This window comes from Hippocampus bargibanti, linkage group LG08 (genome assembly GCF_051943395.1).
Source record: "Hippocampus bargibanti isolate YZ-2025 linkage group LG08, ASM5194339v1, whole genome shotgun sequence".
Lineage (NCBI taxonomy): Eukaryota > Metazoa > Chordata > Actinopteri > Syngnathiformes > Syngnathidae > Hippocampus > Hippocampus bargibanti.
The window spans coordinates 24,892,678-24,919,826 of record NC_142741.1 but is presented as its reverse complement, the minus strand read 5'-3'; the positions used below and the strand labels follow the sequence as shown (position 1 = coordinate 24,919,826).

Below are 27,149 nucleotides of genomic sequence, written 5' to 3'. Positions count from 1 at the left end.
GTTGGAAAAGGGCTGATTTGTCTACTGGAAATTTGTGTCAACTAGTATCAAATAGTAGTCTTGGTGCAACACACAACGATTCACCATCGCGTTATTTATGTGTTTTCCTTCTAATTTCGCCATTAACGCAGTTCATCGCGAAGTTTTCAAACCAAACAAAGTACCCAAAATGCATTGCGTGTCGCGTTCTCGGTCAGGTGCGTTCCAGACGTGACAATCAAAGATGAAACTCTCTCACTGTTGTCTTCCAGTCTCTGTAATGTTTAAACCACTTCCCCTAACTGCTGCGTTCTTGACCAATCACGTGGCTTTAACCGAAGACTGGGGGTGGGGGAATAGAGGACAAAAACAGTCGGCTGCCATTTTATTGTTAGAGGAACGGCCTCGTTCGCGAACGACATATCATTCATTGAGGCAGCGACGTTTATGAAAAAAGTTTGTCTGCCAAGGTAAAATGTTCATAAATTGAACATTCGTAAACCGAAAAGTCGTGTTTGGAAAGCACAGCAATATTTCCATGTTTCCCAACCAAAACATTGAGAAAAGCACTGAACATCCTGTGAACTAACTAACTAAGTCCTCGACAAAAACTATTTTTAGCACAATCAGCCTATACTCGAGAAAAACGAGCGTCCTAAACGAATAATTAGATACCAGTACTTAACAAGATGGAGTTTGGACAGAATGAGGCGTTCGGAAGCATCTAATCAGGAAAACTCAATCACTCTAAATGTAAAAGTTAGTCTTTAATTCTAAGCGTTGGTACAAGTTGAAATGGAGATCTACTCTTCTTTTGTTTGATCTCAACAGTTGCGGGACTGCCCAAAAGACAAACAAGAACAGCACGTTTGCAAATTTCAAACAGTCTTAATGAGGAACCGCTTTGACACACCTTTCAACAGAAAACCAGCCCCAATGAAAACATAGTAATTGAATTTGGATGTGAACCAAAACTAAGCCAACGAACCCCAATTCCGTTTGGGTGTGAGGAAGGAGTGTTCTAACGTGGATCTAATCCAAATGGAAAACGTTTTAACTCACCATTTATGATGCTTGAAAGCCTTCAAGTGTGAATTCTCACATTCAAGGGATGATGTCGGCGAGAAAAGGGCGCATAAACTGTTAGTCCTTTCAAGGACAACCGAAACCATTTTGTTGTTTCCTAACTGACATCAGAAAAACGTTTTATAGCATCTAAAATACCCAAAACACGCAGGATGATATTTTTAGTCAAATGCAAAACACCAATAAAAATGAGTTCAAGTGTCCCAAAACTGCCACAAAATGAGCTCGAAAACTGGGCAGATTCAGAAAGTCCCGCCCCCATGTCCGTGACATCACTATTGGTCACACACTGCCTTGCTCCAGAATCAAAACAAACGCTCCAGAGTTCAGATTTGGAGAAAATGCTTTCTTGTTACTCATCCAGTTATTAATATGATTCAAATAGTTCTGAAGAGGAAAGCATAAATGTTTGCAATCAATTAAAGAAGTCCTTTCGGATCATTTTGAGGTGTCTGGACTCCAATGTAGCGTCCGGAAAATGCACAAGATGGCGCCCAAGCTCCGTTGGAAATGGGCTGATTTGTCTGCTGGGACTTTGTGTCAACTACAGTAAAGTCTTGTTATATCGATATTCAAGGGAGTCCGAAAAAATATCGATATAACCGGGACTATCGATATATCCGACCCTGTTTGCATGTAATTTTCTCTGTGCGTGCATAGAAATAGTATCGATATAACCGGGACTATCGATATATCCGATATCGATATAACGAGACTTTACAGTAGTATCAAATAGTAGTGTTGGTGCAACACACAACGATTCACCATCGCATTATTTATGTGTTTTCCTTCTAATTTCGCTATAAACACGGATCAACACGAAGTTTTCAGAACAAAGTACCCAAAATGCATTGTGTGTCGCGTTCTCGGTCAGGGGCGTTCCTTCAGTGACGTCACGTACGGACTCGTCACCAACTCAAAAACAAGACTTCCTGAATATTCAGCGCGCGTCTTAAAAGGAAAAATACAGCTATACGCGGTGGAATCTTTGTAAAATGCGCTCAGTAGAAGTCATTTGAAGTCATTTTGAATCTAAACCTCCAGAAGAATTGACTAGAGAGGCTTTATTTTGAAAGAAAATTTCCTTTTTGTTGTAAAAGTTTCGATACTTCAAATCGACTGCAACAAAATCTTCCAGCAAAGGCAAGTGACATGACAATCACATCACACAGAAGCGACCACAAACGCTTGTTCCCATGACTGCCGAAAGGCCATGTGAGCCGCGTGCAACAAACCGCAAAACATGAGCAAATACTTGAGAAAATGGCGGCCCTGGTGTGGACTCTATAAACACGCCATTTATGAGACCTTGCCTTGACCATAGCCGTGAATCCCGATGCAAATATGCTGAGAGTACAGACAAAAGAAGATTTTTATTCCAGATACAGTGATACCGCGGTTGACGAAGCCCTTGGCTTATGAACTTTTCGGTTTACAAACGTTAAATTTCTGAAAATTTTACCTTGTCATACAAACTATTTTTCGGGATACACACAGAGCCGCCAAAATGAGTGATGTGAAGTTTGCAAACAAGTCTGTTCTCCTAACAAGAAAATGGCAGCCGACTTGTTTTTGGCCTCTATTCCCCGCCCCCAGTTTTCGGTTAAAGCCACATGATTGGTCACGAACACAGAAGTGGGGGGGGGGCGGTTTTACAGAAACACAGAGCTACAAAAATTAAATAGATAGAGTGTCCTCTATTTCCCGCGCCCAGTCTTTGGTTAAAGCATCGTGATTGGTCAAGAACGCAGCAGTGGGGGGTGGTGGGGGGGTTAAACATTAAAGAGACAGGCAGACGGCAGAGAGAGAGTGATAAAATGGATAAAAAACAGTGTAATTTGGACTTGTTTCAACTTTGATAGTTCAAAGGCAGAGTGTAGACTGCAGGGTTAAAATATCCCATCACTCATGCTCCATAAATAACCCGCACAAGCCATCTATCTGTACACTAGATACAAAAAAAAACTCAACCCAGCTAAACAGAACAATTGATGAGGAACTAGGTAAAATGATCGCAGAGAAAGCACCTACAAGGGATCATTCCTCAAGATGGTGAAAGAAGGTTACGTTCGTCATCAACCGCCGATGCGTATGTGGAACTGTTGCGGCTTGGAATTGATGCAGATTTATGTGGAACAGGAGATGTGAGACAATCTCTTTTGGTCAATGGATGCTACAGCTGCGTGTTTGCTTTCAACATTTAGCTTGTAGTCGACGTGCACATTCCACCATGATGTCCCTGATCAAAGCGTCTTTCCACTGGTGGAAAGACGCTTTGATCCTCTCCTCTTTCATCTAGAAATGCTTCATGTCATTACAAAGAGGGTACAGCAAGTCCTGAAGAATGAATGTCTCTCTGTGTCTTTGTTTTGTCATATTGTCTCTATGCTGTCATATTATTTGTTATTTCGTTTTTTTTTTTTGTTCTTTTGACTTCAAGACGGCGCCGCGAGAGTGGCTGCCTTTCCAGCAGCTCATGTATTTTGTTTTTCTACTCTCATTCCTTTCATCACTTTGCTGCTGTGAAATGTAAATGTCTCCACTGTGAGACTAATAATGGCATATCCAATCCAATCCAATCAAGTGTTTAATGCTGATGAAACCGCCCACTCCATTCCATCAAGCCATCAACAACCATCACAAAGGTGAATAAAACGACTTCATGATACAGTACAGTTTATTTCTTTTATTATAATACCATAGCACGTTTATTATACATAAAATAAGGTATATTTTGCGTAGTTTTAAGGCTTAAAAAGTTGAAAATGATGTTTTATGGGGACCTGGGAACGGATTATTCCCATTTTAATGGTTTCCTATGGGAAATTAATTTTTGCGATACACACTTTTCACCTCACACTCTGTCTGGGAACCAATTAAGTTCGTAAGCCAAAGTATCACTGCATTAAAATAAAGGAGGATTTGAGATGAAGGCAACGGAAGTGTGGGATACAGGATGTTGCAGTTCCGATAATGCCTTAAGAGTGCAAAATGCCCAGTCCTATTCCTGACGGTGTAAAGAGCGCCCGCAGGAACAGTAGGCGTATGTGTGTGTGTACGTGTAGGCACTTGGCAGCAGGACACATGCAACAAAGAATCAACACATTCCACTTGTCTCATTGCCTCGTCAGCACTCCGCTCGCTGCCTTTCACATACAGCAGTCCACTACCTCAGGCACTTCCCATGCTCGACACCCCCCTCCACGGCGCCCCGTTTTTGAAATCATCTGGCCTGCTCTCCTCATCCTTTTAGGCCCCTGAGGATCCATCTGGCAGGCCGCCCTTCCTCCTTCCGACGACGCACAATCCAAAGGTTTCCACGTGATGCATGACACAAGCGTACAACAGTTGTAAAATTGCACATTTGTGTGTGTGTGTGTCCGTCTATCGGTTTGTAAATCTGGGCAACCATGTTGACGTACTGCCTTGTGCTATTTTTGTCCCATTGTATGTGGACTGCTGGGACCAAGCAATTTGGTGCATGGGAGAGCTTAAAAGGACAGTGAGGAGGAAGTGGAATTTGCAAAGAGGAAGAGCGTTCAAGGAGCACTACACAACTTCAACAACAACCACCTAAGCCCCCCCCCCCCCCCCATTAAAGGACAACCGACGCCCCCCGGACAAGTTGTGTCCATAATTTGTAAAATCACTTCAAATGACTTCTACTCAGCGTATTTTACAAGGATTCCACCACATATAGCTATATTTTACGTTTTAAGACTTGTGCTGAATATTCACGGTCTTTTTTTTGAGTTGATGACGATTCCTGACGTGACGTCACCGAGGGAACGCTCCTGATCGAGAAAGCGACACACAATGCATTTTGGGTACTTTGTTTGGTCTGAAAACTTCGTGTTGATGGCGAAATTAGAAGGAAAACACATAAATAACGCAATGATGAATCATTGTGTGTTGCACCAAGACTACTATTTGATACTCGTTGACACAAATTCCCAGCAGATAAATCACCCCATTTCCAACGGAGCTTGGGCACCATTTTCTGAGCGCTACGTTGGAGTCCAGACGCCTCAAAATGAGACGGAAGGACTTCTTTAATCGATTGCAAACATTTATGCTTTCCTCTTCAGAACTATTTGAATCATATTCATAACTGGATGAGTAAGAAGAAAGCATCTTCTCCGAATCTGAAGCCATTGATTTGATTCTCGAGCAAGGCAAGACGTCATGGCGTGATGTAACGAACAACGAGGCGGGACCTTCTGAATCTGAAACTTTCTTAGGTCATTTTGAAGTAGTTTTAGACTTTAAGTCATTTTTATTGGCGTTTTGCATTTGACGAAAAATATCAGCCTGCGTGTTTTGGGTATTTTAGATGCTATAAAATGTTTTTCTGATGTCAGTTAGGAAACAAAAAAAAATGATGTCAGTTGTCCTTTAAGCAAATATCGATTCAGCTTGAAGCTGCTTTTGTATCGATATAAGCAGAACAAAATGGCTGGGTGATTTCACAGACTAGCCTGCCAGCTGTCCAGACCCATCGAGGATTTTTTTTAAAAACACATGGGGTATTATGAAGCGTCGAATATAACAGCGACTCGAATTATTGAATAGTTGAAGGTGCACATCAAGTGAGAATGGAAAAATAATTCCACCCAGAGAACTTCCAACAATTTCCATCCTGTTGGATACAACAGGACAAATGATGAATATTAGACAAAGCAAAAAGAAACACACTCAGGAGTCAAGATGGACTGTTTGTACAGCTGACTGACATCATGCCTCCCGCCCCCTTCCAAGTCACATGACCAGTAAATGGTCCAAGATGTCACAGGCCAGAACTCAAATTGCCAAGTTTAGCTCTCAACTCTCAACAAGCACACTCGTACATTCCGACTTGATCTTGGTTTTACTCACTGGTGCTTTCTACTTATCTTTGTGACTGCTTTATTTGCGGCATATGACAGCTGTCCATGTTAAGTGCTTTGTTACAGTTTCCGGCGATGTTAAAGCGCTATATCAATCAATATGTATCGTATTGCGCATTTGGTTGAATGACAATTAACCGATATTGATTCATATTCCGTTTATCATTGCCGAGACAAACAAAATATCAAAATATTCATCAGTATGTATAAATCGTCTCCAAAATATTTTCTACATCTTCTTCTGCAGAATTCGGGCGTCTGTCATGAATGGCTGCGTCTCCTGCCGGCAGTAAAGACAATCTTTCTGGTTCCGAGCCTTCATCCACAGTGTCCGATCGAACATTTCTGACACTCCAATAGTCCATGTCCTTCGTCAGAAGAACGATTCACACTCACAATGACCATTTTGCGACTTCAGTTGATCCGGTTAACATATCCAGTTGACGTATGTGCATATTTAGTAATTAAAAGGTGTGTCAAAAGAACGCTTCAAATAGCATTGAGCCATCGTTGTTAAGAACTATGACAGAAACCAAACTTGAATGTTTTGAACAAGTCCGGACACCCGTTGTGAAACACTTTACGAGGATCAAAAGCTTCCAGCGCTGAGCGGGAGCGCAAGCGAAGCAAGACGCTAATGCTAGTCGATGGCTTGCATGTCAGACATGTGATAAAAATGTGTCTATTCCAGTGCCAGGGTTTTTGTCATTGTCACTCGAATTCCAGGACCCACAGAATATTGAGTTTTAGGACTACATAAACATTGAATGCAGCGAAAGAAACATTGCACTCTCTTCTTAATTCCTAATTTATATGGGTCTGGAGTTATAAAATCTTGAAATGAGGGGGGGCTGTCCAATTTAAAATGCAATTCATACATATTGGTTTATGTGGCGCTTTAACAAGAGCTGAAGCTGGAACAAAGCGCTAACATGGAAAAAAAAAGGAAACACTGCCCCTTGTGGACGAGAAAAAACAATGCCAGAGGCCATGGCCAGCGTTTTATCGGCACCCAAACTAAAAAAATAATAATTAGACCATAATATGTACTCATTAAATGTGGCTATCTACCTGGCTATCTAGCTAGCTAGCTATTTGCTATCTCTCAGCTATCTAACGAGCTAGCTATCTCTATTTGCTATATCATAGCTAGTTTGCTGGCTATCTAGCTATCTATCTGTCTGTCCGTCCGTCTATCTATCTGGATCTAGATCTATCTATCTAGATCTAGATACAGTAAAGTCTCGTTATATCGATATCGGATATATCGATAGTCCCGGTTATATCGATATTTTTTTCGGACTCCCTTGAATATCGATATAACGAGACTTTACTGTATATCTATCTAGATCTTATAGATCTACATATCTATCTATCTAGATATATCTATCTAGATCTTATAGATCTACATATCTATTTAGATCTTATAGATCTATCTATCTATATCTTATAGAGCTACATATCTATCTATCTCTTATTATTATTATTATAAAGAACAAAATTGGAAAATAATTGGGAATGACGCGGTCATATTTTCAATTCCTCAATAAATTAGTGAATAGTAGTGAATGAGTTCATGAAGTTATAAATATGTGACAAAACCTAATCACCTTGCTAAATAGACTAGCTTATAATATTCTATGTTCCAAGAAAAGGTAAACTATCAAGGAGGGTGCTCATGACAGCCGACATACTCAACATGCCGGCGTCTCTTTCCGGTTTTACAACTCTGAGAGTTGACACCATTGGAAAATTGTCTTGGAATCTTAACGCCTTGGGCAAACGAACCCACCCGTTTGCGTTTGTGGCTAACCGAGGTGGACAATCCGCGACGTCCAACTGCGCTAGTGATCGCCAGGCCGACCAAAGTATGTCACAGAACCTCACTGAGGTGAATGCAATCTGTTCTCCGACACCGCTCGACTTGGTAGTTGTTGTCATTTCAGAACTAGTTAGTAGATCCGTATTGTGAAAACTACTAAAGATATTCGTCTGTGTAAGCTCTCAGTCGTACAGGAGTGGTCCATCGTTGAAAAGGTTTCTTCAGCTGTCGTCTGTTACTTCTTTTGAAGGTGTCAGACGTTTCGCTCCTCATCCGAAAACCTTAGTCAGGGAATTAAAGTTGTGCTGGTCGCTCTGGCCCTATATATATGTACATATACCTAATGTCAAGAGGTGGTGTTGCCAGACCTCTGCTTTGATAGGTCCCTGCTTAAAGGTTGGGAGGGAGCAGACTCTGGTATCAATGTTCTTGGTTGACACGAGCGAATGGGGCAATCGGGGCTAGTCATAGAACATAATCAGACAGGACAAAAGATCAGATTAGCTAATCGGATTAGCTTCAGGAAATAGTCCTAACCTTAGAGCAGGGGCCTATCAAAGCAAAGTTCTGGCACCAGTACCTCTGGAAATTAGGGATCTATATTGGGCCAGAGCAACCAGCACAACTTTACTTCGCTGACAAAGCTTTTCGGTTGAGGAGCGATTTTCAAAGAAGTACAGATGACTGCCGAAGAAACCTTTTCATCAATACTAAAACTATTCTACTTGATGTCTTTTGACTTCTTAAAGAATACTCACATTGATTTGACAAAAACAGTGGTGCCGAACATCCCTTCTAAACAACCGTGACATCATATTTGAATAGTTTTTGCTTGTGTCTACAGGTGCACTGCAGCAGACATCCAGCCTGTTGCAGTTTAGTCACACCCTGCTATTCTTTGGACTTCCTTTTAAAGAAGACTTTGATAGCGCACAAGCACAAGACGAGGCCCTGGCTTGGAATTTATCTGACGCCTGCAATTTACACTTAGCTGATAAGAAGTCACCCAAGCAAGACCAAGCCCCAACGTTTCCCCACAAGGGCTGCAACCTGGGCCTCACATAACGCTGAAACTGCTGTGCGATAAATCTGCATAAGTCAATAACTGAGTGATATATGATGCTGCGTCAATATAGGGAATGAGACATGGGTACACGGGGCTTTTAACAAGAGGGAAACATTCACACATTCAACACGGAAGGTGTCTGTATACCAGTTACAGTGATAGCTCGGTTTACCAACCCCTTGGCTTACGAACTTTTCGGTTTACGAACGTTACATTTATGAAAATTTTACCTTGCCATACAAACTTGACCTCGGCATACGAACTTTTTGTGCACGGAGCTGCCTCAATGAGTGTTGTGGCGTTCGCGAACGAGCCTGTTTTTCTAACAACAAAATGGCAGCAGACTGTTTTTGGCCTGTATTTCCCGCCCCCAGTCTTCTGTTAAAGCCACGTGATTGGTCAAAAACGCAGCAGTAAGGAGGGTGGTTTAAAGGACAACCAACGTCTCCGGAAAGGTTGTGTCCATCATTTATAAAATGGCTTCAAATGACTTCTACTGAGTGTATTTTACACAGATTCCACCGCATATAGCTATATTGTACGTTTTAAGACTCGCGCTGAATATTCCGGAAGTCTTGTTTTTGAGTTGGTGATGAGTCGGTACGTGACGTCACAGAAGGAACGCCCCTGACCGAAAAAAAAGGACATATTGTAGCAGTCCTTCCATCACGCAATGCATTTTGCTGTGCTTGTTTGGTCTGAAAACGTCATGTTGCACCAAAAAAGAGTCAGAAGAGGGCGACCAAGCTCCATATAAGGAATTTATCAGCCTGTGGAAACGGGCTGATTAATTCGTCACACGGAGCTTGGTCGCCATTTTCTGCCTCTTTTCTGGGACACTACATTGCAGTCCGGATGCATAAAATTATACTGCGTGTTTTGGGTATTTTAGATGCTCGAAAACGTTTTTCTGATGTCAATTAGGAAACAAAAAAAGTGATGTCGGTTGTCCTTTAAACATGAAAGAGACAGGCAGGCGACAGTGAGTGAGTTTCAACTTTGTTTTCTACTTCTTTCATTCTTTTCATCTTTCATAAGTTTGCTGCTTTGAAATGCAAACGTCTCCATTGCAATACTAATAAAGGTAAATCCAACCCAAACCAATCCAATCAGGGGTCGGTATCAGGTGTAATTCGTCCAGAGGGATCCAAAGACGGTCCCAGGACAGCTTGGAGACAGCGTGTCCTGGGTCGTCCAGAGGCCTCATTGCTAGTGGGACTTGCCCCGAACACCTCAACATAGAGGCGTCCAGGAGGCATCTTGAATAGATGCCGAGCCACCTCATCGGATTGCACTCAATGTGGAGGAGTAGCAGCTCGACTCTCAGTCGGATAAGCGATGTTCGGGGATATAGAAATTAATTTGATGTGACTTGACAGGAAGAAAACAAACATACAGTGATTTTGAAGTACAGTTTGTGATGTAATGTATGGAAACAGATGCCCATTTCATGGTAAGATCAGAGCATTGTCACCAAACGGTGAGTATAGTTTTTGCTTTTTTGAACGTTGCTGTGCCGATTTTGTGTTTGGGAGCCTTTTACTGAGCCAGTTGCTTGTTCTGTAGCCACAAAGGGACATACCTCTTCTTGTGCCGGTCCCATGCACGGATAAATACAGAGGGCTGTGTTAGGAAGGGCATCCGACGTAAAAGCTTGGCCAAAACAAACATGCGGATCAAACCTCTAAAGATGGAGGACACTGATTCGCTGTGGTGACCCCTTAAAGGGAAAAGCCGAAAGGAAAAGACGAAGGGAAAAGCCGAAGACATACCTTTGCCATTTTGCGAGGCGGTGTACCAGGACAAGCCGAGGAAAGACGTGAAGAAAATTATCGCAGTGGCCACAGTTCCATTTCTGAGCCTCATCTCATTTCAGCGAAGCTTCTTCGCTCGTGTCGCCGCCGTCCGCCACCACCACAAGCTGACGAGTCAACGATCTTCCGCGTCGAGATGCTTTACATGTCTGCTAAATATACGAAGGGTGTGTGTTAGCTGCCGGTGCGCTCCATTTCTGATAAGGATGAGGCTCCTAATAAGAGTCACAGGCAGGAAGACGCATTTCGATTTCGTCTTTTAATTGTTGTTGTTGACGGAATCTTCGCGATAGCCTCTGTTGGCGACGCCTCGAAATCACGTCGATTCCACTCCCACGAGCAACAGATGAGAAAACCCCCAAAAGGAGATTGAGGACGAGCAGTTCGAGTGCAGTGACGTTCCCGGCTTCAAGTAAATCCGTAGTAGTCGCACTTTACAAAATGTCATTCAAGAGAACTCACACAGAGGTTTACAAAAATGACACTTAAAAGTTCTCATTTCAGCGTGTGCCAACACGTTTCTTCGTGAACGTTGACACGCGCGTTTCCCCAAACCTAAATTGTTCCTACGTGTCAAAACGTTTCGTGAATACGTGCGCTTCCGGTACGACTCTTCAAAATAAATTTGTAATTCCGTCCTGTGGGCGTTATGAAGTGTTTCTACCATCTTGTGCTGCTTTAAAAACCGATGACTAATACCCGCCGCCTCAGTAGTCACATGTTCATGTGATACCTTAGCTTACGAACTTAATTGGTTCCCATACAGAGTGTGTAAGGCGAAAAGTGTGTATCCCAAAAAATATTTCCCATAGGATACCATTAAAATGAGAATAATCCGTTCCCAGGTCCCCATAAAACATCATTTTCTACTTTCTAATTTTCTAAGCCTTAAAACTACACAAAATATACCTTATTTTATGTATAATAAATGTGCCATGGTATTATAATTAAAGAAATGAACTGTACTTTATAATAAAGTTGTTTTATTTACCTTTTTAATGGTCGTTGATGACTTATGGAATGGAGTGGCCGGTTTCATCAGCATTAAACACTTGACGAGGAACGTAACCTTCTTCTTTCACCATCTTGAGGAATTCCGCCATGACGTCCCTTATCCACTGCTGAACTAGATGCTTTGATCCTCTCCTCTTTCATCTAGAACTGCTTCAAAGAGGGTACAGCAAGTCCTGAAGAATGAATCACTCTCTAGCTGTCTATCTATTAGCTATCTATTGGCTATCTGGCTAGCTTTCTGTCTATTTCAGTTACTTCCAGTGGTGCGTGTGCCTGCCGCTGCTCACCCACAAAAAAACTGATCCTGTGACTGTAAAGTGACCTTGAGAGTTTTGAAAGGCGCTTAGAAATCAAATGTACTATCATTATTATTATTATTATTATTAAAAGTACTTCGAAAAATAGTGGGCAGCTCTGGTATTGACTCAATGACAATGAGTTTGCAGTCCATTCTTTACTTCAACTTTTAAAAATCAAAATACTACAACAACCACGTTCAAATCCCGGCGATTTTATTTTGTTTAGTAATCCTTTGAAAGGAAAATGTCAACAGTTTCTAAGCAACGTCTCTGTGGCGCAATCGGTTAGCGCGTTCGGCTGTTAACCGAAAGGTTGGTGGTTCGAGCCCACCCAGGGACGATTAATTTTGATATGACGTGACATTTAAAATGTTCTTTTTTAATTTATCACTATTTCCTGAAGTGGTATTGATCGCAAATTGATGGATTTTGTATGTTGGATGATACCGTGTTGTATAGTACTACCTTGTCTTGACTTGATATTGTGGCCAAGGAGCCTCAGTCGCTACGATGAGCGATGTATCTGGCCGTCCTTGCGGTCTCCTGGTGGGGGGGCGCCCCGCCGCCCGCCGCCCGCCACCTTAAGCTTCTCCGTCCGGTAGTAAAAGAAGCGAGCAGGACGCTGAGTCACCGTACTGGAGTCGCTTTCGGGCCCCACTCGTTCCCCGGGATTCTTGTTGACGCCGGCCGGGTACGCCTGCTTCCACAACCCGCCGCCTTCAACCAGCAAGGCCGGGGCGACCTCTTCTGACAGGTCGGCGTCCTCCACCACATCATTGGAGGAGAGCGGCCAGGAGACGGAGCTCCTCAGAGTGTAGCCCGTACATGCGGTCAGAAGGTTGGCCAACACTGGCAAAGTGAAATCAAAAGTGCGCCTCGTGAGTTGGAAAGCAATGGCTGACTGCCTTCGAGGGATGATTTACGTGCGTATATGCGAGCGTTTCATTAGCAGGTGCTGACTCCTATTGGCCTGATAGGGTACTACATAGTAGTGATGTGTCGTTCGCAAACGAGCCGGTTCTTAAAGCCAGATCTCTGAAGTGAACGAAGAGAGCCGTTCCTAACAAGGAACTTTTTGTTTTTTATTCCCCGCCCCCAGTCTTCGTTTCAAGCCGCACGTGATTGGTCAATATCCGTGGTAGAGGGAGGGAGGGGATAATTACAGACAAACGCAGAAGTGAGTAGAAGGGTTGGGGGGACTTTAGGGTAGACAGGTGGACAAATGTTATCACATTATGCTGTTATTATTAGCTGATCATCAGAACAGAGTAACCACAGGGAAAGTGAAAGCTTGTGGATGCTCTCTGTGCACATATAAATCAAGAATAAAAATATTTGACATAGTGTATTTTTTACATGAGTACGTCGTTTTCACATAATGTTACATGATTTTGGGTCGTTAGTTATTTTAAGCAACACAAAACAAACAAACTGAAGAGCCATTTAGGAGCCAAAAGAGCCGGATCTTTTTAGTCAGCCGAACCAAAAGAACCGGCTAACTGAAAAGACACGGAATTCCCATCACATCTTTCAAGGGTTCAATCTTTGGATGTCCACTAAGTGGAAAATTCAACAAGTCCCTCAATCTTTTTCCACCTATTCTTGAAATGTATCTGTGACGAAGCTAATCCAATTTATATAACACCGCACTTTTAATATGTCATGAAATGTGGGGTACAATAATCCCTCGTTTTACGTGGTTAATGGGGTTAAAGTACAGATGACGGCTGAAGAAACATTTTCATCGATGGACCACTCCTGTACGACTGAGAGCTTACACAGACGTATTGATAGAAAAAGCTATCAACCCAGCTAAACAGAACATGATGAGGAACTAGGTAAAATTATGGCAGAGAAAGCACCTACAAGGGATCATTCGTCAAGATGGTGAAAGAAGAAGGCTACGTTCCTCATCGAGTGTTTAATGCTGATGAAAGCGGCCACTCCATTCCATCAAGCCATCAACGACCATCACAAAGGTAAATAAAACAACTTTATTATATAGTACAGTTTATTTCTTTCATTATAATACCATAGCATATTTTTTATACATAAAATAAGGTGTATTATGTGTAGTTTTAAGGCTTTAAAAAATAGAAAATTATATTTTATGCGGATCTGGGAACAGATTATTCTCATTTTAATGGTTTCCTATGGGAAATTAATTTTTGGGACACACACTTTTCGCCTTAAACACTCTGTCTGGGAACAAATTAAGTTCGTAAGCCAAGGTATAACTGTATAATAGTAACACAGAAGGGGGAGGGGGGTGCTGGGTGGGTTTTTTTTCCCCTGCGATTCACTGATACCACGATAGGTGAAGCATGAAGTAGCGAGGGATCACTGTCTTGAAAAAAAAAAGGTTCAAATTATGAAATACAAAAGTTGTGTTTGACTCCTTAGTCCATAGTCTTGTCACTCCACGCCATCGACTTCCTCTTGGCCATTTCCATCCAGGAGGGCTCAGCATGATCGGGTAAGGACCTCAGGATGGGGGACGAGGAAGGCGATGGAGAAGAACCCAGGTTTTTGCGCAGCCATTTCTCCTCTCGTGGTCTGTCAGGAACTCGGGCAGGACTCTGGGACTCTGGGGGCGGGGGGGGGGGGGTATGTTATCCGGCTGCGACATTTGACCCCTGCAATTAGATGAAGGTAGCGCACGCACCTGGAAGTTTGAACATTTCTCTTCCATCAGCTTTGGAGTCTTTGCTTTGTGTGCGGGATTCATTCGATGCCTTGGTTTCCAGTTGCGCTTTCCTCAACTCTACCTAAGAAAGGTCGGGATCATGAAAACGGAGAACAGAAGTACAGTGATACCTTGGCTTACGAACTTAATTGGTTCTCAGACAGTGTAAGGCGAAAAGTGTGTATCCCAAAAAATAATTTCCCATTGGAAACCATTCAAATGAGAATAATCCGTTCCCAGGTCCCCATAAAACATAATTTTCTAATTTTCTAAGCCTTAAAACAACACAAAATATACCTTATTTTATGTATAATAAATGTGCTATGGTATTATCATTAAAAAATAAACTGTACTGTATAATAAAGTCGTTTTATTGACCTTTGTGATGGTCATTGATGGCTTGATGGAATGGAGTGGCCGGTTTCATCAGCATTAAATACTAAATGAGGAACATAGCCTTCTTTTTTCACCATCTTGAGGAATGACGCCTTGTCGGTGCTTTTTCTGCGATAATTTTACCTAGTTCCTCATCAATTGTGTTCTGTTTAATGGGTTGATATTTTTTTCAGAATCAGAAGCTTTTAGCTTTTTGCATCAAGTGTACAGATGGATTGTGAGGGTTATTTGTGGAGCCTGATTGATGGGAATTTTAACCTTACGGTCTACACTCTGCCTTTGAAGTATCAAAGTTGAAACGAGTCCAAATTTCACTGTCGTCTGCCTGTCTCTAATGTTTAAACCACCTCCCCTCACTGCTGCGTTCTTGACCAATCACGTGGCTTTAACCGAAGACTGGGGGCGGGGAATAGAGGACAAAACAGTCGGCTGCCATTTTGTTGTGAGGAGAATCACCCATTGTAGGCTCCGTGTGTATCCGGAAAAATAGTTTGTATGCCAAGGTAAAATTTTCATCAATGTAACATTCGTAAACCGAAAAGTTCATAAACCAAGGGCTTCGTAAACCGAGGTATCACTGTATTTGACTTTTGCGAGTTCTGAATGAAAGACGGTAAAACAGTAGTAAGTACCAACCCCTTTTGTCCCAGGTGGACAACACCACTCTGCATGTCTCTCCAAAAACGCAGCCTTCTCGCTAACAGATCCGGCAGTCAAAGCGCCGTGCTTGGCTAGTAGCGAAGGGCTCTCCATTTCCTGCACTGTCCATTTACCTTCGTCCACCGCAGGTGTGGTATATTTGGGCTGCTGCGCTATAGCGTGAAGACCTCGGCGGTTCCAAGGTGGCGACGGATTCTGCTCCGAGGCTTGTGATGGAGTGCCGGTAGACCTCACTCCAAACGGAGATGAGCTATCTGACAGGGGAAATTGGGTCATCCAAACATTTGTTGTCAAGGTCGGTTGACTTGTATTTACATGCCATGGAGGCAATTCCGCTTCCTTGCATGTGTTTGTTGTCCTTTGGGGTGATTGGATCTGCTCCGTTATCACTTTAGCGCCATGGGGTTGTGATTTCTCATATTCTGGTGATCTTATCGGATGAGATTTCATATTTAATATGTCAACAGGGTTTGTTGTTCGCGCTGGTGGTTGCGAAGGGGTATTTGTCAAGTCCTTGGGAAATTTTCTGGCAAAAAGCTGGTGGAGGCTTCGGGTCTTTTCCATTGCCAGGCTTACCCAGGAGAGCTCAGGTGTTTGTGGACCGGATTGAAGCTCCTGAGGAGGGTGGAAGGAGGTTGTTTGGGTGTGGGTTGGTAGGATGGGAGCTTCAAAGATAGATGGAGCGCTAGGCTTGGGTGGGATGACGTGGCCTGGAACAAAAAAAATAAAATAAAAAAAGCGAAGTGATGTTGATGTCTACGGAATGACAATTAAAAAGGCAACCAATTGCTTCCGCTGAGTGACAAATTACATTTCAACCACAGTTTGGAACAGAAAAATCTGAACTGCCTTAATTCCATTTTTTTATCTTGATACTCAATTGAAAAGGTACCCGCCCAAAAAAATTTTTGGTATTTACATGAAAAGGATACTCAAAACGTATTTATTTTAATACTCAAATGAAAAGGAACGAGGAAGCTTTGGCTACAGATTCGCCATTACAGCTAAAAACATTTTATGGGAGGATATTGGATGAAAAAAAAATTGGGGGGAGGGTTGCCATTAATAGGTATCAAAAACTGTTCATGCCAAAATGAAAGAGTATTTTAAAAATGGCAGCATGTATTTCAATTATACTGGCAACTCAAAAAAGGTTTTGACCAAAAATTGAATTTTACAAATCAGTTGTTTGGAATGGGTGCCACAAAAATATGTAAATCAGTATTTTGCTGCAGTTTGCCGACAATGGCAACCCAATCAAAGTTTGGATTAAAAGTTGAATTTTACAGAACTTGTTTTGGTATCAAAATGAATGGATGCCACAAAAAAAGTAAAAGAGTATGTTGCTGCGGTTTACTGATACTGGCAACCCAATCAAAGTTTTCACCAAAAGTTGAATTTCACAGAACACTTTTTTTGGTATCGAAATGAATGGGTGCCACAAAAAAAGTACATCAGTATTATGCTGCACTTTGCTGACACTGGCAACCCAATCAAAGTCTTGACCAAACGTTGAACAATACAGATCAGTTGTTTTGGTATAAAAATGCACGGGTTCCACAAAAAAAAGTAAATCGGTATTTTGCTGCACTTTGGTGATTCTGGCAACCCATTCATAGTTTTAACCAAAAGTTGAATTTGACAGATCAGTTGTTTTGGTATCGAAATGAATGGGTGCCACAAAAAAAGTACATCAGTATTTTGCTGCAGAAATAAATGGATGGTACAAAAAATAAGTCAGTATTTTACTGCAGTTTGCTGATACTGGCAACCCAATCAAAGTTTTGACCAAAAGTTTTCATTTACAGAAGACTTGTTTTGCCATCAAAATGAATGGGTGCCACAAAAAAAAATGTAAATAAGTACAGTGAGACCTCAATTTATGAACTTAATTGGTTTCCAGACAGAGTGTGTAAGGCGAAAAGTGTGTATCTCAAAAAAAAATTCCCATAGGAAACCATTAAAATGGGAATAATCCGTTCCCGGGTTTCCATAAAATATACTTTTCAACTAAATAAGCCTTAAAACTACACACAACATAACTTATTCTATGTATAATAAATGTGCTATTGTATTGTAATGAAAGAAATACACTGCATTGTATCATAAAGTCACTTTATTTACATTTGTGATGGTCATTTATGGCTTGATGGAATGGCGTTGGAGGTCGAAGGTCAAAGGGAATTGCTATTTGGAAAGGGAGGCGCATTACATGAGGACTGTAATTAAAGAAATAAACTGTGGTGTAAAATAAAGTTTTATTGACCTTTTTGATGGTCGTTGATGGCTTATGGAAGGAGAGTCACCTTCCATAAGGACTGTTGGTAACTTAACCTCTGATGCTGTTCGGTCGTGTGCTTCCGCCGAAGATCACTCCGCCAGGCGTGGTGGGTGTGTATTATGAAAACAGTGCTTATTATAAGGTTTAATTTTTCATAAATTTGACGTTTGTAGGACAAAAAGGTTGTAAGTTGAGGTGTTTGTAAGTTGAGGTCTCACTGTATTTGGCAATGGCCGATGAACTCACCTGTCTGTGTGAAATCTCCAGCGTTGGCTATTTTGGACAGGCTCTCGCTGTCTTTACTTTTGTGTCTTGTCAGTCCATCACTTTGCTCGTCTGTCGATGGTTTGCTGGACTGACATTTGGAAGAACCATCTGACCAAAATCTCATGGAGTTGGAGGTGGAGCGCAGTTTCAACCCAAACATGCTCTTTCCTTCTTCTTCCTTGACTTCCGCCTTTGTCGCTACCACGGCCATCCACGTGGCATCCCTGCCGCTCTCCACATCCTCCAATGAGAAACCATGGACAGTTTTCTCCGATTGGGCATTTTTGGCGACACTTTCGCGCCTTCCCCACGGAAGCTCCGAGCTTTTCTGCTCTTGTTTAAATCTTCCCATTGTCAAAGATCTCCCCCCAGTGTGTCGATTTTGACACTGCTCCCTTTCTTTCAGGTTTAACATGACATCTTCGACCGGTCCTCCTGACTTGTGTTTGGACCCCGTTTGTCCCACAAAAGTGCCTGATCGAGGTCTGTCTTCGATACGGTTTTTGGCAGAGCTAATGGAGAAATGGAAGGATCCCGATCCGGGTCTTTTTAGTCCTCTTACTTCGGTTTCATCCAGAGGACAAACGGGTAACGGCTGGCTTACGGAGATGATTTCGCTGTTATCCAGGATCTTGACTTCAACCCTGGATTCCTCTGAGCTGTCCATTGACTCTTTCGCTTGGAAGAATGGACGTTGTCTCTGGGTAGACGTCGCAACGGAACATCTCTGAAGTTTCTGTTGAAGTAAGACATGACCCAGAGTGGCGTCCGATGAGAACGCTTCCAGCTGAGTGGCTTTAGGCAGGGATTGTTGGGATGCATTGATTTGAGCTTGTTCTTCCTCCCGTACGACTTCCTCGCTTGCATGTTTGTCTGTCTCAGGTTCAGGATGGCTGTTTATGTCATCCATCTTTGCGCCAGGCCGCTAAAAATGGACAACGACAGTATTTGTAAGAATAAAAAGCTGTTTTCGTAATAACCCAGTACAATCACTGTCAGAGATGTTCGATCGGACACGATGGACCAAGGCTTGAACACAGAAAGATTGTTTTTTACTGCCGACAGGAGACGCAGTCATTCATGACAGACGCCTGAATTCTGCAGCCCTCTGCCAAGGTATTTATTGAGAGTATATGCAAATTAAAGTGATACATTAGTAAAACATAGTTTTCTCGATTAGAATACCACGCCCCTGGACGTTCAATAAGCAATAAAACATTGTCTTTTCCATGAACTGATAAATTTGCAACCTGGCTAATGAGCTCTTCCTGTGAAGGAGTTTCAAGTCGTAAATTGCTTCGGTGATAAAGGAGTGTATATTTTAATTGGTTGTCTTTCCCATGAACTGATAAATTTGTAATCTGTATATCCAATATATCTAAATACATATTTAGATATTATTTTATATTTTATATTCTCGATCATCTGATATGATATGATATGATATTATTGGATTTGGATTGGATTTGCCTTTATTAGTCTTTCAGTGGAGAAATTGACATTTCACAGCAGCAAAGTGATGAAAGAAATGAAAGTAAAAAAAAAAACTAAATACAAGAAATGCTGTAAAGGCAGCCACTCTCGCGGCGACGTCTTGAAGTCAAAAGAACCAAAAAACCAACAAATAGTATGACAACACAAAGACACAGAGAGACATTCATTCTTAAGCACTTTCTGTACCCTCTTTGTTATATGAAGCGGTTCTAGATGAAAGAGGAGAGATCAAAGCGTCTTTCCACCAGTGGATTAGGGACATCATGGTGGAATGTGCACGTTGACTACAAGCTAAATGTTGAAATTGTTGTTGGAATTGATGTTGAATTATATTATATTATATTATATTATATTATATTATATTATATTATATTAGATATTTGGAAACCCTATTTGATTCATTCAAGTTGCGCCGTATATATGGAAAAAGTTTGAAAATACACCATTCGTTGGGGGTGCGCCTTATACACTGGATAATACGGTAATATCGTTTCAAACTTTTGATGCAAGTTGTTGTTCCTATCTTGAGAAATTAAAAAATAATAATAAACATTGCACAAGATGCCAAAGATGGTCACTCACTTCAGTCACCCTTCTCTTGGTGCTGGCCCTCTGGTTTGGAGGTTTGACGGCCATGCGGTGTCTGGCGGCGGACGTGTCCAAAGAAGGGGTGAAGTGTGCCGGGGTGCTGAAGTCCAACGGGGGCTCGCAAGGTGAAAAAGTGACGTTGGAGCCAGGCGGGATGAACGTCGGCGATAGCGTGCTGCCGGCGATGCATTTGGAAGTGGGATGTTTGAAGATGGGGGAGAGTGGACGTGAATTTGGCTGCGATCGCACCTGCCAAGATAAACACAAACAAAATATTGTGGGTGGAAATATTGTTCCATGCTTTAAAATGCTAATTGCTAAGAGGTTTTATTGTTTTAGCTAAGGATAAACTCTAGTAGATGTCAAGCTTTCTTGAAGTCTTTTTGATGAAGAGAACCTGTCTTTCATTAAGTTACAACAGTGTACAGTGATACCTTGGCTTACGAACTTAATTGCTTCGCAGACAGTGTGTGTCAGGCGAAAAGTGTGTCTCCCAAAACATAATTTCCCACAGGAAACCATTAAAATGAGAATAGTCCGTTCCCAGGTCCCCATAAAACATAATTTTCTACTTTCTAATTTTCTAAGACTTGAAACGACACAAAATATGCCTTATTTTGTGTATTATACATGTGCTATGGTATCATAATTAAATAAGTAAACTGTACGGTACAATAAAGTCGTTTTATTTACCTTTGTGATGGTCGTTGATGGCTAGATGGTTGATTTCATCAGCATTATACACTTGATGAGGAATGTAGCCTTCTTCTTTCACCATCTTGAGGAATGATGCCTTGTAGGTGTTTTCTCTGCGATAATTTTATCTAGTTCCTCATCAATTGTGTTCGGTTTAGCTGGGTTGATAGCTTTTTGCATCAAGTGTACAGGTGGCTTGTGCGGGTTGTTTGTGGAGCCTGATTGATGGGATAATTTAACCTTGCAGTCTACACTTTGCCTTTGAACTATCAAAGTTGAAACTCTCTCACTGTCGTCTGCCTGTCTCTTTAATGTATCAGCCCCTCCCCCTTCACTGCTGCGTTTTTGACCAATCACATAGCTTTAACCGAAGACTGGAGCGGGGAATAGAGGACAAAAACAGTCGGCTGCCATTTTGTTGTTGTTGTTGCGAACAACACATCACTCATTGAGGCGGCTCGACGTGTATCCCTAAAAAAGTTTGTATGCCAAGGTAAAATGTTCATAAATGTAACGTTTGTAAACCAAGGGGTTCGTATACCGAGGTATGACTGTACAGTGAGACCTCAACTTACAAACTTTTCGTCTTACAAACGTCAAATTTATGAAAATTAAACCTTATAATAAGCACTATTTTCACAATACACACCCACCACGGCTGGCGGAGTGATCTTCGGCGGAAGCACACGACCGAACAGCACCAGAGGTTAAGTTACCAACAGTTCTTATGGAAGGTGACTCTCCTTCCATAAGCCATCAACGACCATCAAAAAGGTCAATAAAACTTTGTTTTACAGCAGTTTATTTCTTTAATTACAGTCCTCATGTAATGCGCCTCCCTTTCCAAACAGCAATTCCCTTTGACCTTCGACCTCCAACGCCATTCCATCAAGCCATAAATGACCATCACAAATGTAAATAAAGTGACTTTATGATACAATGCAGTGTGTTTCTTTCATTACAATACAATAGCACATTTATTATACATAGAATAAGGTATGTTGTGTGTAGTTTTAAGGCTTATTTAGTTGGAAAGCATATTTTATGGAAACCCAGGAACGGATTATTCCTATTTTAATGGTTTCCTATGGGAAATTGTTTTTTGAGATACACGCTTTTCGCCTTACACACTCTGTCTGGGAACCAATTAAGTTTGTAAGTTGAGGTCTCACTGTATATGGAAAATGTTTGCAAAGACACCATTCATTGGGGGTGCGCCTTATACACTGGAAAATACGGTATGTTGGATTGATTTCATGTCTTGTGGTCTACTATTTATGTATTGATTTCTCTTCACCTTCCTGACGGCTCCGTGGGTTGGGATCTCCACAGGTGAAAATTCTGGACTCCCGTGAGGAGGAAGGTGCCCCTCGGAGCGACCACCCTCATCCTCGTGTCGCCTGATTGTTAGAACGAGAGGAGGTGGTCCTAAATGCATCTTCTGCTGCTGAAGCTTCATCTGTGAAAACACAACATGTCTTGAGTTTGGAAAAATACATGAATAAAATCTCCTTTCATTCCCATACTTTACCTGCAAACTTTTGATTTTGCTGTGAACGTTCTCTTGCGATAACACGCTGACGGCATCGCCGTCGTCGTCTGTCTGCACCTGCTCGGCCCAGAAGATGCTGTCGTGGGAAAGCGCTCGAGATCCCATAATTCCCTGGGGGCATCTAAAAAAAATAATGATGAGACAACACCCAGCTATTTTCTTGACTCTTCAGCATCTCATCCGAGTTGAGTTGACATTTCAAAACTAACAGATACAATGATACCTTGGCTTACGAACTTAATTGGTTCCCAGACAGAGTGTGTCAGGCGAAAAGTGTGTCTCCCAAAACATAATTTCCCACAGGAAACCATTAAAATGAGAATAATCCGTTCCCAGGTCCCCATGAAACATAATTTTCCCTAACTTTCTAATTTTCCAAGCCTTAAAACTACACAAAATATACCTTATTTTATGGATAATAAATGTGCTATGGTATTATAATTAAAGAAATAAACTGCACAGTATAATAAAGTCATTTTATTTACCTTTGTGATGGTCATTGATGACTTGATGGAATGGAGTGGCCGGTTTTATCAGCATTAAACACTTGATGAGGAACGTAGCCTTCTTCTTTCACCATCTTGATCCCTTGTAGGTGCTTTCTCTGCGATAATTTTACCTTGTTCCTCATCAATTGTGTTCTGTTTAGCTGGGTTGATAAATAGCTTTTTGCATCAAGTGTTGTCAGAGATATGACAGACAGACACCGTGGACAGAGACTGTCTGTCATATCTCTGACAAGTGTACAGATGGTTTGTGCAGATTATTTGTGGAGCCTGATTGATGGGAATTTTAACCTTGCAGTCTACACTCTGCCTTTGAATTATCAAAATTGAAACAAGTCCAAATTTCACTGTTTTCTATCCATTTTGTCACTCTCTCTCTGTCGTCTGCCTGTGTTTTTAATGTTTAAACCACCTCCCCTCACTGCTGCGTTCTTGACCAATCACGTGGCTTTAACCGACGACTGGGGGCTGGCAATAGAGGACCAAAACAACCCGGCGGCCATTTTCTGGTCAGGAGAACGGGCTCGTTCGCGAACGACACATGACTCATTGTGGCTGCTCTGTGTGTATCCTGAAAAATAGTTCGTATGCCAAGGTAAAATTTTCCTAAATGTAACGTTCGTAAACCGAAAAGTTCGTAAACCGAGATCTCACTGTATTTCTATTTGTTATACGACGATAACCAAACGTGCGTAACCAACGACAGCGATAGCGCTGTTTGTTGTCGGTGTCAGCGAAGCATGATGCGGTCGAGACAAAGTGCAAAATGGGAGTGGAAGAGTATTCGTGTGAATAAAATTCAACTGTGTTAAAAGTTGTTTTTATCAGTTCAAGTGAAAGCGGTGACATGTTTCAATTGCAAGTTAATAATTGACGAGAAGGATTTGATGGACTTTATCCGGCTCCGCGCCATTTAGTTGATAACATACGTTAACAATGACAACATACGTACGGCAAATCGCCGTCGGATCCCAGCGTTTTCTCTGCGAGGATGTCACTGGTCGATTGGCTGAACTTGAAATCCTCTCCTCTTCGCTTGCTTCTCACTAACATTCGAGTCCTCAGCGACTTTATTCTGGACTTTCGGGGTCCTGAAAACACACACGCGCATCTTTTAGAATGTTAAAAGTGACAGCTGATTCAACATCATGAAGTGGACTTATTATATTAGAGAGACATAATGTAGCAGGAAGAGACACCTGAACAGGATGTTGTCACAGAATGGTTCGTTATGACCTGTCACAGAAGATTGTCTTTTACTGCCGTTAGGGGACGGAGCCATTCATGTCCTCTGCCGAGCCATTTATGGAGAGTACAGTGATACCTTGGCTTCCAAACTTAATTGGTTCCCAGACAGAGTGTGTAAGGTGAAAAGTGTGTATCCCAAAAATAATTTCCCATCGGAAACCATTAAAATGAGAATAATCCGTTCCCAGGTCCCCATATAACATAATTTTCTACTTTCTAATTTTCTAAGCCTTAAAACTACACAAAATATACCTTATTTTATGTATAATAAATATGCTGTGGTATTATAATTAAAGAAATAAACTGTACCGTATAATAAAGTGGTTTTATTTACCTTTGTTTAGCTGGGTTGATAGCTTTTTGCATCAAGTGTACAGATGGCTTGTGCGGGTTGTTTGTGGAGCCTGATTGATGGGATATTTTAACCTTGCAGTCTACACTCTGCCTTTGAACTAACAAAGTTGAAACTCTCTCACTGTCGTCTGCCTGTAATGTTTAAACTAGTTGCCCTCACTGCCGCGTTCTTGACCAATCACGAGGCTTTAACCGAAGACTGGAGGCGGGGAATAGAGGATAAAAACAGTCGGCTGCCATTTTCTTGTAAGGAGAACGGGCTCGTTCGCGAAAGACACAACTCGTTGAGGCAGCTCCGTGTACGAAAAAGTTCGTATGCCAAGGTAAAATGTTCATAAATTAAACCTTCGTAAACCGAAAAGTTCGTAAGCCAAGGGGTTCGTAAACCGAGGTATCACTGTATTTGTTATTTAGCTTTTTGTGTTGTTGCTATGACTTCAAGATGGCGCCGCGACAATGGCTGCCTGTACAGCGAGCAGGTCCTGTATTTTGTTTTTCTACTTCTTCTTTTCCTTTCCTCTTACTTTGCTGCTGTGAAATGTAAATTTCTCCACTGCAAGACTAATAAAGGCGACTCCAAAAATCTCACCTGAAGCATCCTCGGCGCTCTCCTCTGCCTCCATTTGACTGCCTGGTACAAGGTGGTTGGAACCAAAGCACAAATAACCAGAGGCAACCGGGACCGGTTCCCCTGTTGTTCCCTAGGTAACAATATATATATATATATATTATTGTTTTCGTATAAGCAAGCTGCCGTAATAAGGCTTTAGATCTGAAACAAAGACCGGAGGTTCCAAAGGTTTATTGGTTTTTATCAGGAACGGGACCAACCTTTACTGTTTGAGGGTGGGGCGCCTTTGCACCCTTTTGTCCTTTTAACACGATGACTGTACAGTACGCTCACAGGACACTTTATTGGGTTTACCTGCAGATGGAATTGAAAAGTAAGATTGTTAACTAAAGAACATCATGCTTTCATCAAAGATGGCTGACATACTTTGACTATGATTTCAAACATGTTTTCCTAACATGTCAGGTTTTTGAAATATTTTCGTTTTATTGTTGGTGTGGCCAATAAAAAAAGCTTGGTTTGACCATATGTTGTAATTTATAGCTAGGACGTTCCAGAAAAACAAATCCAGTTGCTGCTGAAAGAAACCGTTCCATCAAATACAGTCATACCTTGGTTTACGAACCCCTTGGCTTACGAACTTTTCGGTTTACGAACGTTACGAACTTTACCTTGGCATACGAACTTTTTTTGTACACGGAGCTGCCTCAACAAGTGATGTGTCGTTCGCGAACGAGCCCGTTCTCCTCACAAGAAAATGGCAACCGACTGTTTTTGTCTTCTATTGCCCGCCCCCAGTCTTTGGTTAAAGCCACGTGATTGGTCAAGAACGCAGCAGTGAGGGGTGGGTGGTTTAAACATTAAAGAGACAGACAGACGACAGTGACAGAGTTTCAACTTTGATAGTTCAAAGGCAAAGTGTAGACTGCAAGGTTAAAATATCCCATCAATCAGGCTCCACAAACAACCCGCACAAGCCATCTGTACACTTGATGCAAAAAGCTATCAACCCAGCTAAACAGAACACAATTGATGAGGAACTAGGTAAAATTATCACAGAGAAAGCAACTACAAGGGATCATTCCTCAAGATGATGAAAGAAGGTTACGTTCCTCATCAAGTGTTGAATGCTGATGAAACCGGCCACTCCATTCCATCAAGCCATCAACGATCATCACAAATGTAAATAAAATGACTTTATTATACAGTACAGTTTATTTCTTGAATTATAACACCATAGCACATTTATTATACATAAAATAAGGTATCTTCTGTGTAGTTTTAAGCCTTATTTAGTAGAAAAATATGTTTTTATGGGGACCTGGGAACGGATTATTCTCATGTTAATGGTTTCCTATGGGAAATTAATTTTTGGGATACACACTTTTCACCTTACACACTCTGCCCTGGAACCAATTAAGTTTGTAAGACAAGGTATCACTGTAATCTCAATGACAGAGTTCGTTTGTCACAGCGGACACCCCTCCCTCACCCCAAAAACCAAAACAAGTACCTCAACATGCCAGTCGGTCGATTCAGGATACCTCTCATGTGTCGTCTGTTGTCCCCCAAATTGTCCTGTCAGCCTCCTGTGTTGTTTGAACCCGCAAGCCTTGTCGACCACATCTGCAGAGAGACGAGAGGAGGAGGAGGAGGGAAGGCGGAGTGAGCGGAAGAGTGAGAGAGAGAGAGAGAGAGTGAGGGAGAAGGTCACTCTGTGGCGGGACGAGCACATGCACAAAAAAAAAAAAAAAACAGGGCAGAATAGAATGAGACGGAGGACCAGAGATACTCTTCTGCGCTAAGCTCCTTATAAAACACTAACCTGATTTTGGGCCCAGAAATGAGAGTAGAGGAGGGAGGGGAGGGCAAAAAATGAAAGCC

General features: G+C 41.8%; 2 protein-coding genes and 1 non-coding gene across 6 annotated transcripts in view; 1 reads left to right on the top strand and 2 right to left on the bottom strand.

Moving 5' to 3' along the window:
* Positions 1 to 12,867, bottom strand: part of mgat4a (alpha-1,3-mannosyl-glycoprotein 4-beta-N-acetylglucosaminyltransferase A) — a 36,454-nt gene extending 23,587 nt beyond the window's left edge. The window contains exons 1-2 of the mRNA XM_089002399.1: positions 12,432 to 12,867; positions 10,612 to 10,805 (exon numbers count right to left, since the gene is read on the bottom strand). Of these exons, the coding sequence (XP_088858525.1) occupies positions 10,612 to 10,705 (94 nt within the window). The 5' untranslated portion in view covers positions 10,706 to 10,805; positions 12,432 to 12,867. The remainder of the gene's footprint in view (positions 1 to 10,611; positions 10,806 to 12,431) is intronic.
* On the top strand, positions 12,233 to 12,306 carry trnan-guu (transfer RNA asparagine (anticodon GUU)). Its single transcript has one exon. It is a non-coding gene; the product is annotated as a tRNA-Asn (tRNA).
* Positions 12,868 to 13,142: 275 nt separating the features above from the next.
* cracdla (cracd like a) lies at positions 13,143 to 27,022 on the bottom strand. Of its 4 annotated transcripts, XM_089002116.1 has the most exons (11): positions 26,779 to 26,839; positions 25,526 to 25,619; positions 25,284 to 25,395; positions 24,045 to 24,183; positions 22,566 to 22,707; positions 22,332 to 22,493; positions 20,333 to 20,587; positions 18,236 to 19,181; positions 15,685 to 16,418; positions 14,632 to 14,734; positions 13,154 to 14,553 (listed from the first exon to the last, which is right to left on the bottom strand). In XM_089002116.1, exons 3-11 carry the CDS (start codon positions 25,315 to 25,317, stop codon positions 14,366 to 14,368), a joined length of 2,703 nt encoding a protein of 900 aa, XP_088858242.1. In that variant the 5' UTR covers positions 25,318 to 25,395; positions 25,526 to 25,619; positions 26,779 to 26,839; the 3' UTR covers positions 13,154 to 14,365. The 4 variants fall into 4 exon arrangements, with proteins under 4 accessions (XP_088858241.1, XP_088858245.1, XP_088858243.1 ...); XM_089002115.1 differs by lacking the exon at positions 25,284 to 25,395 and having other exon boundaries at positions 13,143 to 14,553; positions 26,779 to 27,022; XM_089002117.1 differs by lacking the exons at positions 25,284 to 25,395; positions 25,526 to 25,619 and having other exon boundaries at positions 13,153 to 14,553; positions 26,779 to 26,875.
* Positions 27,023 to 27,149: the final 127 nt, after the last annotated feature.